This window comes from Mauremys mutica, chromosome 3 (genome assembly GCF_020497125.1).
Source record: "Mauremys mutica isolate MM-2020 ecotype Southern chromosome 3, ASM2049712v1, whole genome shotgun sequence".
Taxonomy (NCBI): Eukaryota; Metazoa; Chordata; order Testudines; family Geoemydidae; genus Mauremys; species Mauremys mutica.
In genome coordinates, this window is record NC_059074.1 from 101068455 (window position 1) to 101086436 (window position 17982).

Below are 17982 nucleotides of genomic sequence, written 5' to 3' on the forward strand. Positions count from 1 at the left end.
AATGGAGGGGGGAGCCCACGGATGCTCCCGGGCAGGAGCTGGAACCATATCTGGGAAGAAAATGGGGCAGAAAAGCATGCCAGCTAAAGGCTCTGGGACCAGAGATGCTGGAGTTGTACTGGAGTGCCGGACTGTGGTGAGAGACGTCCAAGCTGTACTGGTGTGTACTGGACTGTCAGAATTTGAATGACTGAATGTACTGTTTGGTCTGTGCTACTGAATTCTAGATTATGGCTGTGGGACTTTTGTAACAAATTAACCCTGAAAAGGGCTATTTATACTTGGAAAGTTAGTGTGGAGTTATTAGGGACTCCAGAACAAAAGGAGACACTGAGGCATGTGCACTGGTAATGCCATAGCCTGCTGCAGCACAGCAACCCAAGAAGGGGCTACCATATCACACACCTCAAGACTGTCAACTCAAATATGTAACAATGACTGTTGACATCACTTGAATCTAGTTTCTGACCTGGACTCGTTCTGGGCCACCATAAAAAGTATAGCATAAGTTTTGATAGAGTCTGCAGAAGTGTCAGTAATAGAAGAATTGCAGCTACCAAAAAGATTTTCATCTTCTCAAGTGTGACTTTGTAAAGATGCACTGGCCCTCACAGCCAGGCACTTTTGTAAGATAAGACCTGATGCTCCCAGCGGGCTGCACATATAAAAAGAGAGAGTTTGCAGGACAGAAACTGGCCCCTTTCCAGCTTTGTTCCAGAATGCCCCCAAATCCCATTCTACTTCCTGTTCTGTTGTGGTGGTGACTTCGTAGGTTTGCTTTACCAATACCAGTACACGACACTGTTAGCTCATCAGGACTCTGGATTCTTGTTTTGCCTTTCTGTGGGATTTTTTTTTTGGGGGGGGGGGAGGAGGGGGACAGTGAACCGTATGGTTCTGCTCAATCTCACTTGGCTTTGCTGGACTGAAAAGTTGCAAATGGAGCTACATGAAGACAGGCTGACTTTACATCTCCCTATAAATATTCAGGAGCAGTCCATGGTCATTTTTCAAAGGATCACAACTTTGGGCAGTAGGTCTTGGCAGCTGGGACTTCCCCACCTCTTCTTTAGGGTGTGGAAGGATTACCTATTTTTATTATGAAATATCAGTCAACTCCATTTCACCATACACGCACAAACTCACAAACACATATTTCTATCAATAATCAAAATTTACAGCTAGGCTAAAAAGATATACTTAAGAACAGAGTTAGATTTAAAGATATTTACTTTATATACATTTGACATGTGATGTTGACAATTGGTGTTTTAAGGGTTATAAAGCTTTAAATTTTTTGAATCTTGTCATCTACAATCACTAAATAATTACCGTCTGACCACCTCATAATTTCCTGAAACTGGAATTTCTTTTAAAGTGACAAAAAGGTGTAAAAATAGACAATGATATCCATCAAAATTACAAATAAATCAAAATGGAGTTTTGCCAAGCCTAGTTATGGGATGCTTAAGGTAGGGCCCAAGGTAGTGCTCAGCACTAGCCTATGAATTAGAATCAGCTCTCTCAGCAAAAGTGGACAGGGCTGATCTGCAGAGATTCCCAGGCACTTATGAGACTTGGTGGTGTTCGCCGAATAGTAGCATAACCAGGTTTTTTTGAGCAAATAAAGGCCCCGGAAGAACTTGGGCTCTCAAGAGATTTTGTTTAAGTGGGTCAGTTATATATTTTAGAGAGGCTCTGGATTTGAGCCTTTGGCAGTGGTGGGAGGACTGCGAGGACCCAGGATAGGCACTGTATCTTCCTCTTCCTTTAATGCTACTGTACTAGGACAAGCTGCCCTGCAGAATTTTCCTCTTTAGGTTAGTCTATTTACATTTGCTCAATCCATAAAATTAGCAATCATTTGGCCAAAATTCTAGATGACTGTCTGCTCTCATTGGTCCCCTTACTATTTACAGGTGATATTGTGGCTTCATGTATATCACCTCAACAATTTCCAAACCCAAAGGGCTCAGTTTACAAGTAACAGATGCTTTTTGCTGACTTGAGGGGCAAGGGTAAGCATGTAGGGCTGAAAAGTCATAGGATTCTCTCTTCTTTTGGGCATCACCACCACTGATAAGGAGTTATGTAGGTCAAATCAGGACCTCATTTACACCTATGAAATTATGCCTTTTGTGAATGAGATTGCACAAATGCACTGGAATTTATGTTTGTGATGCACATAATGGAATAGAATTCTCAGATCACTACCACAATACCACAGACCAAACACTTAAGAAATAGCAGGAATAAAAAGCAGCAGAGGTACACTTTTGCCACTAATGTGAACAGATAAGACTTTGAATTCACACAAGAAAAAGATCTGTTACATACAGAGGTGCCATTTTTACACAGACTTTTCAGAGCAGAACCACACTTTAAGAACAGTATGTAAATAATTTGTCACAGAAAAGCTTGGCTTTTCTCCAAGTCTAATTTTAAATACAGTTGTACAAAACTATAGATAAGATGGGGACAAGAGACAAGTAAACTGTTTTTTGTACCGGCTTAGACTTCAAAGCATCCGTGAACTCAAGTATCTCTCATATACATATTTGTATTCCTCTTAGCTTAGAGCAATTCTGCCTATATAATTGGAGATGTCCATGTGATATGATTGATCTTATTTAGAAGATGGTCACAGTTGTTTCATAAGAAGCAGTCACCACACCATTTTAAAACAACTAAAAGACATCATAAGTTTCCCATCTTCCAAGAATCAATTTTTGTACCTTTACACTTGCCAGGACTGAAGTCACATGGCAAATCTAGTCCTGATTCATCTCATTTTAATAACACTTAGCAAAAAAGCTTATCTCCCAGCACACATGGAATATACTTAAAATATCTGACAGACTTGACTTCTCAGAACAAAATTGACCAAGTATGTGCAATATGTACTGATGGCTATATTGCCTCAAAATCAACAGTAAGTGACAGAGGTAGGAGAACTTCTCCTTATGGGAAAAAAATTCAGTAATGCTTGTGAGATGTCAAGGATTGACAGTCTTTTTTTTTTTGTAAAAACACCCAAGCGAGGATTATACCTGTCTGATTTTAATCACTTTATAGTATCCAAAAAGCATATGCTCCCCCAGCTATGTTTCCTTTTGTAATGTATGCAACAAGGTCAAATACTGTATCAGTCACCTTGTGAGTACTGAACAAATTTAGCTGCAAAGTCAAGTCAATAAGAACCATATGATTCATAATCTGCTATGGGTCAGAAGCCTGACACAATCATTTTAAATGGAAAAGAAATACTATGTGAATGGTAAATTTGAGGTTACACACACAAGAATCAGGAAGTTAAAGTTAGAGCTTCCATACCAACTCCAGCTCAGCCACACCACACATTTTCTATTATTCTATAGTGGTACACAGGGCTTTGCTCTGCACCTATAAGCTTTGGGCAGTATGTTATTGCCCTGCCCCTAAATCAAACCAGAAGGCTGAAGACTTAAGCCTGGCCTACACTGAAAAATTACATTGGCATAGTTGTGTCTCTCAAGGATGTGAAAAATCCACACCCGAGAGATGTAGCTAACCTAACCCTCAGTGTAGCCAGCATTAGGTTGATGGAAGAATTCTTCCATCGACCTAGCTACTGCCTCTTGGGGAGATGGATTAACTACAGTGATATGAAGACCCTTCCCTGTGCTGTAGTGTCTACACTGAAGTGCTAGAGCGGCATACCTGCAGTGCTGCAGCTGTGCCACTGTAGTAATTTAAATGTCCACTAAGTCTGTCTCCTGGTTTCCCCATGTTTGGGGGTTGGGGGGATACCCCGTGCCAATCCTATACATTATACAGTTTACTTCTCCCAACACATCAATGTTGCTACACTAACCAAAGCTTTTCAGTTGGGTGATGGCAGCTCCACTCCCATTCTACCCTGCCCTGCCCTCTCCCACAAGAGGTGGAAATAACCACCTCCCAATGGAGGCGGCTGTCCTTTCTAAGCATTTACCACCATGTAAGTTAGGCCACAGTCTGGCCCTATGGTATTAGTGTTAATATTTTATAAAAGGACACTACATTCTATTAGTTGTCACACACAAGAACACATCACTTAAGTTTAAACACAATATTTTAAAATAAAATGAAATAGTATACTTTAAATAAAGTTTAGTTTTTTTAAATGTCCAAAATGGTAGGTGCTTTACAGACATGTAAGAAGAATGGCCAAAAAGAGCTTGCAACTTAAATTAACAAAATGTGGAAAAGGGACATGGGTAGTACAATGAGGAAGGGATGCTACACAGAACATTTTAAAAAAGCTTTTTCCCTTTTGTGCGTGCATGTGTGCACGCATGTACATACACACCAGTTTGTTTTTTCAATCAGGGCATATTTAGTAAGTGTCCATCTAGTTGCAGCCCAATTACAGCATTTTTCTATAATACTGTATAGATCTGGAAGAGTTACAGTCGCTGTGAGAGGCAACACTATCAATTTGCATACAACTCACTTATTTTGAAACCAAGAAATTAGAAGGATTATATGGTACAGGGTTTGCTAATGAATATAAAACCTTTCTGCTCTACATCATTTGTTCATAACTAGCTATGTCAGTAGTTATCTACAAATAATAATGATTTTTAGGTAACTAACACAGAGAGGCCAAGAGGTAAGCAAGAATGCAGACTGCATTACTTCCTCAAGCCCAGAGGTGGTTGCTGCAGGAGATGGGCAACGCACAGTGGTGTCTCAGGGTGGTGACGGCTGTCACTGCTGTTGGCTATGATTACCAGTTCCGTGCTCAGATAGAAGACCGGAGAACCCTGCACTGTCAATCCAACACGTGGCAGTAGCACTAATTTGTTATCATATGAGGTATTCTGTAAACAAAGTACTATGTATGTGACTTTTCTGCTTCTGTACAGACACACCCCCTCCCTCATAAGGCTTGGATATTTTCCTAGGGTTTCTTGTTTGTTTGTTTTGTTGGTTGGGTTTCTTTTTTTGGGGGTGGGGGGGAAAGAGGGGAGGAGGAGGGCACTGGAGAGTCCAGAAATGGAATGGAAACTTTTTTCAGTCCCCAATTGAAGAGATGGGGGTGTTATTTCTCTAACAGAAAACATCTCTGATTTTCTCTCGTTCTCACATTTGTCAAAAATTTGAATTCAACAAATAAAGAACCAAGAGAGTTTTAAACAGACTCTTTCAATTGCTCAGGTTTCAGTTTCTTGAGGTGTCATAATCCCCTTATTTCTTTAGTCCATCATAAAGAGTTCTCAATAGACATACTTCTAATGTAACAAAATGACCTTAGTGAAAATAAATACAAAATTAGAAAGACTCAAGCCCTTGTATGTGATAAAGCAGCAGAGAGGCACAGAATTTTTGCACATCTTGTTTGTGTGATATATAATTCAGTTCTATACAAAAAAATTCTCCCCTTCCCTTTCAGTTACAATAGTTATACAAATAACACTCTCCAAGTATTGAATTTTCCACAACTAAATAGTGCCAAAACCTCCCCTTCTAGCCCAAAAAAATAAGTCTATATGCACCCACACACAACGCATTCAGGCTTGTTCCCTATCCTGTCTCCGGCTCCCTATCTATCCCAACACCCCAAAATTTGGCTGAGGATAGTTTTGTGAAATGGTTCTTTAAATATGAGGCAAGGTGTTATATAGAACAACATGATTTTTGTTGCCCTCCAAACATATGCAACAAGGAATGAATAAGATAGAGCTCATCTTGTCATAAGCAAAGAAGTCAATAAGAAAAACTTATATCAACAGGGAATATTTTCTAACTTTGTATTCTGAATGCATTTCAGCCCAGATTCACTAAAGCGGTCATTCAATTAGCATGTAATTGAGCATATGTGATCTCTGAAGCCGCTGGTGTTTTAAAATGGCTGTTCCTTTAGTAAACACTGATTAATTACAAATATCTTGATGCTCTGGTTTATTGTTAGGCCAGTAAGCTAAAGACTTACACATGGTTTGAGCTATGTGATTCACATAACTCTTTGAAAAAGAGTAGGGACAAATCTCAACGCACACACAGACAAAAGTGTCAGAAACAAAAATCACTCTTCTATTCAGAACTGAACCCTATCTCATGGTGAGTAGTATATGTAGCCCCAGTGAGATTGAGGTAAAATTCTGGCTTCACTGAAGTTAATGGTTAAACTCCCATTGACTTTACTGTGAGTCGAGACACTTGGTGAAATCCTGGCCCGCAGTGAAGAGCTATTCAGTGTGAAGAGGAGCAGCAGAACCTGGTCCTATGCATTTTCAGAAATATCTTGCCTATACAATTATTTGCATCAGACTGAACTATTATTCTCCCTGAGAACTTCCCTCAATAGAATACTGAGGGAAGTTATGTGCTGGTATGGAAGAACAAACGGATTCCTCACAGCTACTTCCACACAGACAGTTACTCCAGCAACAAAGATGTTCTCACTTTTATTGTTTTCTCACCCTCATGGTGGACACCAAGAATTTTAACTTACCATCAAGTCCCTAGTTACAAGGCTAACCAAGGAAGCACTGGCTTCATTTCCCTCACATCCTTTGCCCTCTATGCAGGACACAATTCCCTAAAGTCACAATGGGAACCATAGGAAAAAAATGCATCGGACCACTTTTATTTAGGTGGCTAAGTATATCCATAGGCAACTATATTTGCTATAAGTTTTGGTCATAGTGTTAGTGCTTTAATTTCAACCATCAGCAGCAGCTTCACCAAGAGGGCTACTCTACAATAATTTTCTGCTTTACTGAGGCTCAGAAGTGTTGGTTGCTGTATGTATGTGAGGAAGCACCTGAAAAACTGCTTGAGTTATTTATGGGAGTAAATTAAAACATGTTTTACAGATCTGTGGTTTGAAAACAAAAAGAAGAATTTAACTTTCTTCCTTTTTCTCTCTTTTTGTAAAAAACAAAACAAGTCACCCGTATTAGATCATTGTCTCTATTACAAGCTCACTTGTTACTGACATTACCGTTACAACCGTTTAAGAGTCTGAGCTAGAAACTGTTTCTAGGGGTTTATTTTATTCTGTCATAAAAATGTGCTCCAGGCTAAAGCCTAACATACAGAGTTTCATCTTGGGAATGGCTGTCCCTCCATGGAACAAAAATAAATAATAAAACGCAAGTTATAGGAGAGGAAAGATAGAATTCTATATTTTAAATAGTAACTCAAAGGGCTACAGTCACATAATTTTATGTTTAATATAAACTAGGCTCTTTACAAAGAAAAAAAAGCAAGGACAGAGGTGCTGATGATTTAGAGTTTTGTAATGGTAATAGAGAGTGGGTGGAAAAGATCACTCCCCCTTGCTCTGCCACTTTTAGGTTGCCTGACACTCCAGAATGGCTAAAAGGTGATGACCTACATGAAATGAGTTGGTAATCCTAGTGAGCGGTGGTGCTTATCACAAAAGCCACCATCACAAACTGGTACTTTTGTTGATCGTCTCTTTCCCGAGACGAAAACAGAAACAGCAGACTCTTATTGAGTCAATATCAAGAGTTAGTGCATAAAGGCATTTTTAAAAGCATGACACCCCACCCCTTACCCTCCACACCCATGGCATGTGTGGTTTAATACCACTAGAAGAACAGTCAGTTTCTGTATTTGGATTAAAAAAAATTAGAGTACCTTTTAAATAGTATGCCCTCAACTTTTAAAATGTGTAGCATCTTTCTTTTCCCCTGATAATACTTATAGGGATCTTTCAGGAAGGGAGAAACATACAATGAATTGACAAAAACGGAGGGCTGAAGTATGCAAACTAAACAAACAAAACCCACCATGAACAAAAATGCCAATAATTTATTATCGTCATTTAAAAAGCATTATGTGCAAGCACAGGAGGTACAAAGTTACATAGAAATACGATTCTCTAACGGATAGCATTCCTTTAACATCATCAACACAATTTTGTTGCATAGCTACAGGCATGGAAGTATTTTCAATAGGTTAGATTAAAAGAACGTGTATTAATCCAACTTACTGCATTGGGTGATCTTCTGGATATTAGAAGTTATATGTTGAGCTAGCTGGGTAGGATCCCCAACAATGCCTGTACTGTACGACATGGCTGAACAGACTGTCCACTAAGACGACCAAAGGTGTGAGCAGGTCAATCAGACAACAATTTCATCAAGTGAAGGCACCTACAAATAAAAAGAAAATAGTTATACACTAGTAATTCTGAAAGTCCATAATGCATTTTATCAGCTTAGAGCACACAGAGACTGAAATAACTCCAGCAAGATGAAACTCCACCAAACAATCCTGTTTGGCCTTTACCAAACAAGTCTGTTTTGAAAAGGGCGTTTTAGAGACTGCTTTCTCAAACTAAAGTAAGGATGGGAAGCCATTTCAGAGCTTGTTACAATAATAAAATGCAACTGATTAACATACATGAGGCCTGAGATTTTGTGACTATGACTATCAATTAGATCAGACTAGATGATCACAACGGTCGGTCGTATCTGGGCTTGGAATCTATAAATCAGCAAATCACAGAAACAGCTTCCTGTGAGAACAATTGGGCCAAATATGTTAAGCTTAATATAAAGATTTTTTCTACCCATACAAATAAGGAAACTCACATAAATGATTGAAAAAACAGGAACTCTATCCAGAGAAACTACATTGTTCATTTTCTTGTATATTTAGAAATTCAAGAAATATTTACTTTACTCCCTGTGAAAACTGAAGTCTCTGTTGCAACTTTACTATCATCTTATGACTACTTGTCCATAACATGCATATTAAGGGGATGAACAATAGGACCTATTAGTTTTTTAGCCTTTTCTCTGATGCAATCCTAACTCTTGTAGTCTTATCTGTAATCTGATTTTCCTTGTAGTGCTCTGACAGAGCACTGTACCCTGTGTAAACGACACTATTTCTCAATATAGGGAAGTTTTTGTGCAAGCTAGGGATACTACTTGAATTTTTAGTTACAATAATTCTGAAAAAGTATCTCATCAAAACAAGCCTTGCATGAATCTTTTACAAGATGATCGTCGCTATATTGCATAAACAAACGCAAAATCTTCTACAAGTGTAAACTGCTTCCCCAGTGGCGCAATCGTAAATACCTGATAACCTAGGTGACTGTACAGTGACTTGTACGACGGGGTCCTAATTCATGTTTGGAGCCCTTAAAGCATAACTGAAGCTACACTCAGAGAAGCAGTATATAGAGCAGAGGTCCCCAAACTGTGGAGTGCACTGCCTTGGGGGGGCACGGAGGTATGTTTGGGGGGGCAGCAGCCCCCCCCCCAACATACCTCCACGCCCCCCAGTTTTGGGACCTCAAGGAAATACTCAACAGTTCAGTTTATAAGACTACAAATACCGGTGAATTTTTCATTAGTGCAAAGTAGGCTACTGAATGATAGACTAAATGCATTTCCTCACAGTGTATATACCATCCTCTATTTTAAGAGCTTTTGGCCTAAGTTTTTAGAAGTGGGTGCCCAACTGGAGACACCTTTAAAAAGATCTGATTTTCAATAAGTGGTGGTCCCGCTCATACTTGGAGAACAATGTCAGATGCTGGGAAGAACAGCTAATGAAAGTTTCTTCATCTTTACTCAATTTTGTAAGCAAGCAAGAGAAGCCTGATTACATTAGTATAAATCAAGGGTACAAGTCATCACAATGTGAGAACAGGTTAAATGGTTATTTTATTACAATGCACTTTTCATACAGACTGGCTCCCCATACACTTTACATAAATCAAGACATTAGCAGCGAAGGCAAGGAAGAAAAGCTAGGTTTTCAATCAAGATCCGAAATGAAACCGCAAATAAATGAGGTGGCAATACACAGGAATGACATCCCAGCAAGGTGTGTGTGACTGAGAAGATTCTCACACCAACACCACTTACATTATGTAAGCTATTTGGGACAGGCACCATCTTTTCGGTGTGTTTACACAGTGCCTAGTCTGCTTTAGCCAGTCAGCCGAAACTGACAACTTTCATAGGGAACATTCAAAAAAACCTATCACCTCTCAGTCAATATCACAAATTCCTCAAAAAATATCCCAAAGGAGCATAAGCCAGAATCTGCAAGGCCTGATGAGAATGGAAACTTTATGGCCTGTGCTTTAGTTTATAAGAAACAGGAGAAAACAAAATTAAGACAAGGCCTGAGAGCAAATGAGGTTGCTGGACTATAATTAAATACATTCTACAACACACCCAATTCCAATTCTTAGAGCTTGTGACTGATAAACAAGGATGACAACAGAGCCAGAAAAAGCCAAAGCCACAACCACCACCTCTGAGTGCTTCTCCATTCAGTACCATCTCAACTTTTTAATTCGGGATTGCTCAAGTCTGCCTGTGAACACAATGTGTAAAATCCTGGCTTCACTGAAGTCAATGGGAATTTTGCTATTGACCTTGAAGCCAGGAGTTCACCCGCTAACACAGAGGTGAGCAAACTACGGCCCGCAGGCCACATCTAGCCCGCGGGACCCTCCTGCCCGGCCCCTCAGCTCCTGGCCCAGGAGACTCGCCCCCAGCCCCTCTCCTGCTGTTCCTTCTCCCCCACAGCCTCAGCTCACTGCGCCGCCGGCGCAATACTCTGGGCGACCGGGCAGCGCAGCTGTAGAGCCGCTGCCTGACTCAGTGCCCCAGGCAGCACGGTAAGAGAGCCGGGGAGTTCGGAGTGGTGGGCAGGGGGTGGGGGTGTGGATGGGGGCAGGGCAGTCTGAGGGCAGGGAACAGGGGTGGTTGAATGGTGGCAGGGGTCCTGGGAGAGCAGTCAGGAAAGGTGATAGGGTTGGACGGGACGGCGAGGGGCAGGCAGGGGATCCAGGGGGCAGTAAGGGAGAAGGGGTGGTTGGATGTGGCAGGGGTCCCAGGGGGCAGTCAGGAAAAGAGGCAGGGTTGGATGGGGTGCCAGGGGGCAGTGAGGGAGCAGGGGGTAGTGGATGGGGCAGGAGTCCCAGGGGGGCCATCAGGGGACAGAGACCGGGGGGGGGTGGAGGAGGTCGGGGGCCAGGCCACATGTGGCTGTTTGGGGATCCACAGCCTCCCCAACAGGCCCTCCATTCAATTTTGGAAACCCGATGCAGCCCTCAAGCCAAGAAGTTTGCCCACCCCACACTAACAAGAAGCCAAGAAATGTACACCAAGTTGAAGTCTTTTACCTTACCACTCTAATATCACGATACCAATACTCAGATACCTCATCTCTACAGCAGACACCCTTTCACTTCCTATGTACCATCATCCACAATACTCCCTCCCCCTGCAAAAATCTCTCACACACACACCTCTTAACTACAACTTCAGCAAGATCAAGATAAAGCAAGTATGTTTTGACCGCGTTGCCTGCATAACTTTAAGTGAATATGCTGTATATTGTTCTTTGAGAAGGCAAGGTTGGAGAAGGGCACTTTCCATTCAAACCAGAATGTAGCAATGTTTGCAATAGTCCTTAGTTTCCTTGAGACAGATCTCTCTCAGGTGCTAACCCCTGACTGAAGAACTGTCTCCTCTGCTTTCCAGCCTTATCTTTGGGATACATATTTTCATACAGTTACCCCTGTATTGAGTTCAATAACTTGTTTTACTAAAGTATACCTTTCTGGATGGCATCCAGTCTTGATTTGAAGACATCAAGAGATGGAGACTACTACTTCCCTTGGTAGTTTGTTGCAATGGTTAATCACCCTCCCTTTTAAAAATGTGCACTTCATTTCTAACTTGAATTTGTCTGGCTTCAGCTTCCAGCCATTGGTTCTTGTTAGGACTTACATGCTAAAAACTGCCTTGTGCCTGGACTTCCTTCCCTTACATGGCACAGAACTCCACATTTAATAGAAAATATTCACATTTAAAAGCTCACTATGACAAGCACTGATGTGAGAAGCACAGAGCAAGTTTTAGATTTCAGCTTTGACAACAAAAATATTTCCCCCCCAAAAGAAATCAGTTTCAATTATTTAGTCTCATGCCTCGTCTTTCTTCTTGAAAACTAGCCTATGTACGACATAATCAGAACTATTTACCAAGGCCTTTACAGTTTAAGTGACATTTAGGCCCTGAGCTTGCAAAAAATTTATCCACATACAATTTTAAACATACAAGCAGTCACTGAATTCAATGGAAATACTCACATGCTTAAAGTTAAGCATATCTGAGCCTTGCAGGATCAGAGTTTTACTCAGTAAGTACCTTTAGAGAAATCAGTGGGACTCCTTGCTGAGTAAGGTACTATTCAGTGTAAAGGTGGTAGAATCAGCTCCACCCCAAGCAATTTTGGGGTTGTAATTTGACTATTTTCAAAATGTAAAGACAAGAGAAAGACACACACACTTGACCATTTTTCAAAGAAGTATCATTTTTAAGTTTTAACTGGAAAAGTATTTTGCTTCACTTTCTTCAAATTTTCTAAAATAGTCCTCACTATCAGTAACCATTAATATTTTTTAAACAGGTGCACAAAAAATTTAGACGAAAATTTGGATCAAAATGGAACCTGTTGCAATAGGGTTGCCAGCCCTCCAGGGTTGGCCCAGAGTCTCCCGGAATCAGCATCGATCTCCTGGTGACTACTGAAAGCAATTTTAAGAAAATGACATTAGGTCGTGTTGGAGGTGGGGAGGGGAATATCTCTCGGAATAGCTTCAGTCAGAGTTGACAACCCTCTGTTGCAACCTTAGCTGTAGAAAGACTATTGTCTTGCTATACTCATGGTAATTCAACAAAGCATTACTCAATCCTCCTCATTCATACAGGTTTCACCACTGTCTGTATAATATTTTGATATATTAAAATAAAAGGCAACTGAGATGTTCTTGAATCTAACCGACAGTGACATCCATGCCAGCCCAGCACCTGTTACTGCCTTTAGTGGTCAGTTTGGAATAGGTAATTATTTTATTTTTTTTAAAAGAACACAAATTCTTGTTCGGATGAGCTTAAATACCACGAAAGCTTATGCTGAAATAAATTTGTTAGTCTCTAAGGTGCCACAAGTACTCCTGTTCTTCTCAAATAAAAAGTAAGTGAAGGGATGAGAGCAGTATGTTACACTGTACTACAAACATTCCCTAGGTCTAGGAGTGAGTCAGACATATCCTCACAATTGACTGCTAATATTTAGCAATAAGCAGTTATGAGTAAACATTTAACCTTATTAGAGTTCAGTATTTTTTCCAGTGAGGGAGTACTCAACCCAGAGTTGATATGTAAACAAAACTGTTATTTTTCCCTTTAAAAATTAAAAACCAAATCCCTTTTTATGATCAGCTTTTGAATACAGAAGTGTTATCAGAAGACACCGGTGTGGTGCTCTGCTGTTCAATGTTGATAACAGTCAGATGCGCGCATGTGTGTTCCCTCTGCGTGCAGCCCCGGCTCTGCAGATTGCTGACACAGCAGACTCCGAGAGAACCCCCAATGACCTGGCCAGATTTATTGCCAAATGAAGTGGTCTCTAGCTCCCCGGATCAGATGTCTACAGTTCTGCTAGTACATATGTGTTCCCTGACAATGGACCGGCTCAGTCAGTGGCAGGATTTACCACTGCCCCTCTAGGCCAGAAAAAGACATCCACTCAGGAACACACACATCACTCCTGACACATAGGGGCGCAACCCCTCTACTCTTAAGGTGCCGCCTCTAACGAAACAACTCTATGATATTACCCTCCTGCCCCTGTCTTTAGGATGGATCAGCATGTTCCTGTTATCTGTGGGGAATGTGCTAGTACCGGAGTGTTCTGGTACCATCCTCACACGTGTTTCCATACCTTAAAGGTACTGGGCACTAGTTATGTGTTCTGAGACATTTGAGAAGAAAGTAAGTTTTAAAGACACTGAAAACCTCACTTTTCCCCATTATTATTATTGCAGCATGAGAGCAAAGTGAATAAAATAAGTCAGCCTGCTGCTATTTTAGTGAAACAAATTGATCCAGTTATCAAGTTAAAATGGTAGGAGAGTTTGCAATGTTTTTACTTCCTTTCAATTCAAATTTAAAACATATATCCTATTGTGTATTTTAAAAGGTCCTAAGGATCAAGCCATCCAGGTAATTCTATTCAAAGTTCATAAGATATACTAGACACACATAGAAGAAAAAAAAATGAACCTCCTAACTTCAACACCCAGGTGAATGTATGAAGATTTAAAAAGCTAAACTTGCTTGTTATCAGATTGTGCAATAGGTTAATTGATTTAGTAGGCGTCTTCTCCAGAATTAAATCAGGATGGAATTGGAATCAGTCACACTGGTTATGTAATATTTATTAAGCACTGGTGATTCATAACAAAAAATAAATACTGCCCTTACCATTATTTTCTCCCCCCACCCTTCCTTCCCACTTTTCCCTTCTTTTGAAGTCATACTGAATGGAGGAGACATTTAACTGTGTTAGCTTTTGGAAGTCTCACACAACAACTGAGTCTTTAGGATAGATTTGAACAAAAAGAAATTGACTGGAGGCCTGGCTAAATAGAATCAGGAGTTCAGAGAGAGAGAGAGAGAGAGCGAGAGAGAGCGCGCGAGCGAGCGCACGCATGGAAGAAGGTGCAAAAATGGAAGAAGAAAACAAAGAGCCAGTAAAGCTGGTATAGTTGACAGTGAAGACAAAGAAAGGGTGGAGGAAAATATGACGTAATAAGAAACTTCAGTTTATCTTGCAATATCAGATTTCTTATCTGTACTCATTTTGGGGCAGTTAACATCTGTACATATTTGTACATCTAGCATAGTTGGGCCCTGATCACAATTAGGGCCTCTGGGAAATACCAAAGTATAAACAGCTCTGTTTCTAAGAGCTCCTCCTCAGATTAAAGTTAGTTCTGCTAACATGTAAAAACCCACCTGTCCTCAATGTAAGTCATGGAAGTAATGTTAATTGGAAATAGCTAAATATGAAAAACATGAGGCAAAACAATGTTTTATGGAAGGATATGGTTTCCATTTTGTGCATTTAGGGGAAGCCTCACTAAATTGTTTCAGAACAACTTACTTTCAGTTTTAGTTTAGGGTATTTATGATTTGATTATTTTTACTAGCAGCATTTGTTTATTTAATACCAGGCTCAGACACTTTGTTCTCCTTCAACAACTAATGCAGTTGTGAATCATATATCAGTAATCCTTGTCCAAAAATATACTGCACCTCAATTGGTCAGTGTGTTGACTATTTTGCACTGTTTGTACACTTATCCTGGCAATCTTACAATGTATGAATATATCCATTTAGTGAACATTTGCTCTGAGGTTTTCCCATTTAAAAAAAAAACAAAAACAAAACAAAAAACAACTTTGATTTTACTTATTGTCCACTCTGAAATGCAAATAAAACCAGATACATCAATTTAACTTTTGTTCCTAGATACTGCCAATATTTTGTTCTCATACTGTAGGAAAGAGGTATACAAATTTTTCAACAAAGATCACATTGGCATCATGCCAGGAGCCTGCAGGATGCACCTAATTTGCACAGAAAATTAAGTAAAATAAACTAACACACATACCCATTAAATTATAATTAGGGCTCCATATTTGTCATGAAGGTCAGAGAAGTCATAGGGCTTGGCCGCAGCAGCACTTTGAAGTGTGAGTGTGGTCACAGTGCCAGCGCTGGGAGAGAGCTCTCCCAGTGCTGCACGTACTCCACCTCCCCGTGGGGATTAGCTTGCAGCACTGGGAGCCGTGCTCCCAGCGCTGCGGCACTGTTTACACTGGCGCTTTACAGCGCTGTATCTTGCGGCGCTCAGGGGTATGTTTTTTTTCACACCCCTGAGCGAGAAACTTGCAGCGCTGTAAAGCGCCAGTGTAGCCAAGAGTCACGAATCTGTGGCTTCTGCAACCTCCATGCCTTCTGCAGCCACCACCATGGCTGACTCTAGGGTCTCCCAGGGCCAGTTGCTCAGGTGGCTCTGGGGACAGCCACACCAGCCGCTGCTGGAGCAGCTTTGCAGCTAGTCGCTGGGGCAGCCCCAAAGACAGCCATACCGGCCGCTGCTGGAGCATCCCTGGGGCCAGCCGCACCGGCCACTGCTCAGGCAGTCCCCAGGACCAAGCGAGCAGAAGCCAGTGCAGCTGACCCCCTTTCCTCCCCAAGATTTAATCAGGTGTATTTATAATGTAAGTCATGGACAGGTTACAGGCCATGAATTTTTGTTTATTGTCCGTGACCTGTCCATGACTTTAGTAAAAATACCTGTGACTAAATCATAACCTTAATATTTCCATCTCCGTTAATATGCTTTATTCAGATACAGCCCAGGACTGAAATAACAGGATTGATGCATGTAAGGAATTAGGCACTAACAAGGGCCACTGGATATCATCTGTATTAAAATTCACCAAAAATTGTGCTAATTGTACAGCACCTAGAACAACTGGGCCCTGATGGGACCTCTGGAAATTACTACAATATAAATAAAGTACAAGTCACCAGAAAATTGTCCTAAATAAGCCATTTAAATAAAATATAACACTAGCTTCTTCAAGAGGAAACTTTATAAACTTCGGGGCAAACAACCCTAAGTAACAGAAGAGCAAAACCATTACTTTGAAAAGATAGTATTAAGGAAAGTGTATACCCTCAGCACACTTTAAGACTGCATTCACAGATTTTAATCTATTTAGCTTAATAAAGAGTGGGTTAAGGGGTGACCTGGTTACAGTCTGGAAGTACCTACATGAGGAAACAAGTATTTAATGATGGAATGTTCAGTCAAGCAAAGAAAAACAACAACATGATCCAATGGAAGTTGAAGCTAGACAAATTCAAACGGGAAAAAGGCATAAATTTTTTAACAGTGAGAGCAATTACCACTGGAACAGTTTACCAAGGGCCAGGGTGGATTTTCCATCACTGACAATTTTAAAGTCAAGATTGGATGTTTTTGGATTTAAAAAAAAAAAAAAAGATATGTTCTAGGAATTATTTAGGGGAAATTCTATGGCCTGTGTTTATCTTTAGATGATCATAATTGTCTGTTTCTAGCATTGGAATCTATTAATGTATTTGAGACCCACATCTCTCTGTAGGAACATAGGATAATTTTTGATATGTTACATGTAGCTATGTGACAGCAGGCCAAGCAGATTTTGAGCACGTTAGCTTATTTACACAAAAACATACGCATCACAGCACAAATCTTGAATGAGATAATGAACACAACATGAAAGATTCACTTCCTTAGGCTTTCACATGCTAACTTTCTGCACACAGAAAGTCCAGCAACTTCCCAAGAACACTACAACTCCTGCTTTTCAGAGGGTGAAGGGGAAGTATGGGAAAAGGACTTATCCACACTTATTTGAAGCACACTGGGGTGTAAACCCACACCATGGACCGTGCCGCTGCATACTAAAAACTCAGTTGTGTGCTTTGCTCTATCCCAGTTTGAAATGGAAGCAGACTAAAGTACACAAGGAACCCTTTAGTGTTTGGTAGTAGTTTCCGCATAGACAGTTGGTGCACAGTAGGCTACTGCAAGACAGTTTTCTGCACCAGCTTGCTGAAAACTGTTTGTGTAGACAACCCCTAAAACGGGATACATACAAGGATGTGTGTAAAAGCAGCAAAGAGTTCTGTGGCACCTTATAGACTAACAGACGTATAGAAGCATGAGCTTTTGTGGGTGAATACCCACTTCGTCGGATGCATGATGTTCTTTAAACCTATAGCAGGAAGTCAGACAGTGGGAGAGCTGGGCAAGATTTAGGCAGAAGTTCCACGCTCAAGCAGAGAAATAGCAGCTTTGGGGTAGCACTGATTTCATGATTCTAATGACGCTCCTTGCGCAGACAGAAGAAAGGAACGCCGCGATTCTTTACCATCGCAACCCTGCAGGGCTGCTAAGGAAGACAGAAGGGGCCAGGGGTCTTTGGCTTGGCACGTGTGAAGCCTCTCTCTCTGGAAGTATGAGGCACGTCTGCACTTTACAAGCACTGCCCGCACCCGAACGCGTCTCTCGCCGAACACACTGGGCCTGCACGGCACGTTC

General features: G+C 40.9%; 1 protein-coding gene across 3 annotated transcripts in view; it reads right to left on the minus strand.

Moving 5' to 3' along the window:
• Window positions 1–17982, minus strand: part of STX7 (syntaxin 7) — a 41165-nt gene that overhangs the window by 22638 nt on the left and 545 nt on the right. The window contains exons 1-2 of one of the 3 annotated variants that reach the window (XM_045011294.1): window positions 17813–17931; window positions 7988–8150 (exon numbers count right to left, since the gene is read on the minus strand). In XM_045011294.1, coding sequence (XP_044867229.1) covers window positions 7988–8072 — 85 coding nt within the window. In that variant the 5' untranslated portion in view covers window positions 8073–8150; window positions 17813–17931. Of the gene's footprint in view, window positions 1–7987; window positions 8151–17628; window positions 17749–17812; window positions 17932–17982 lie in introns of those variants that run through there. The other 2 variants (XM_045011292.1, XM_045011293.1) reach the window with 2 other exon arrangements.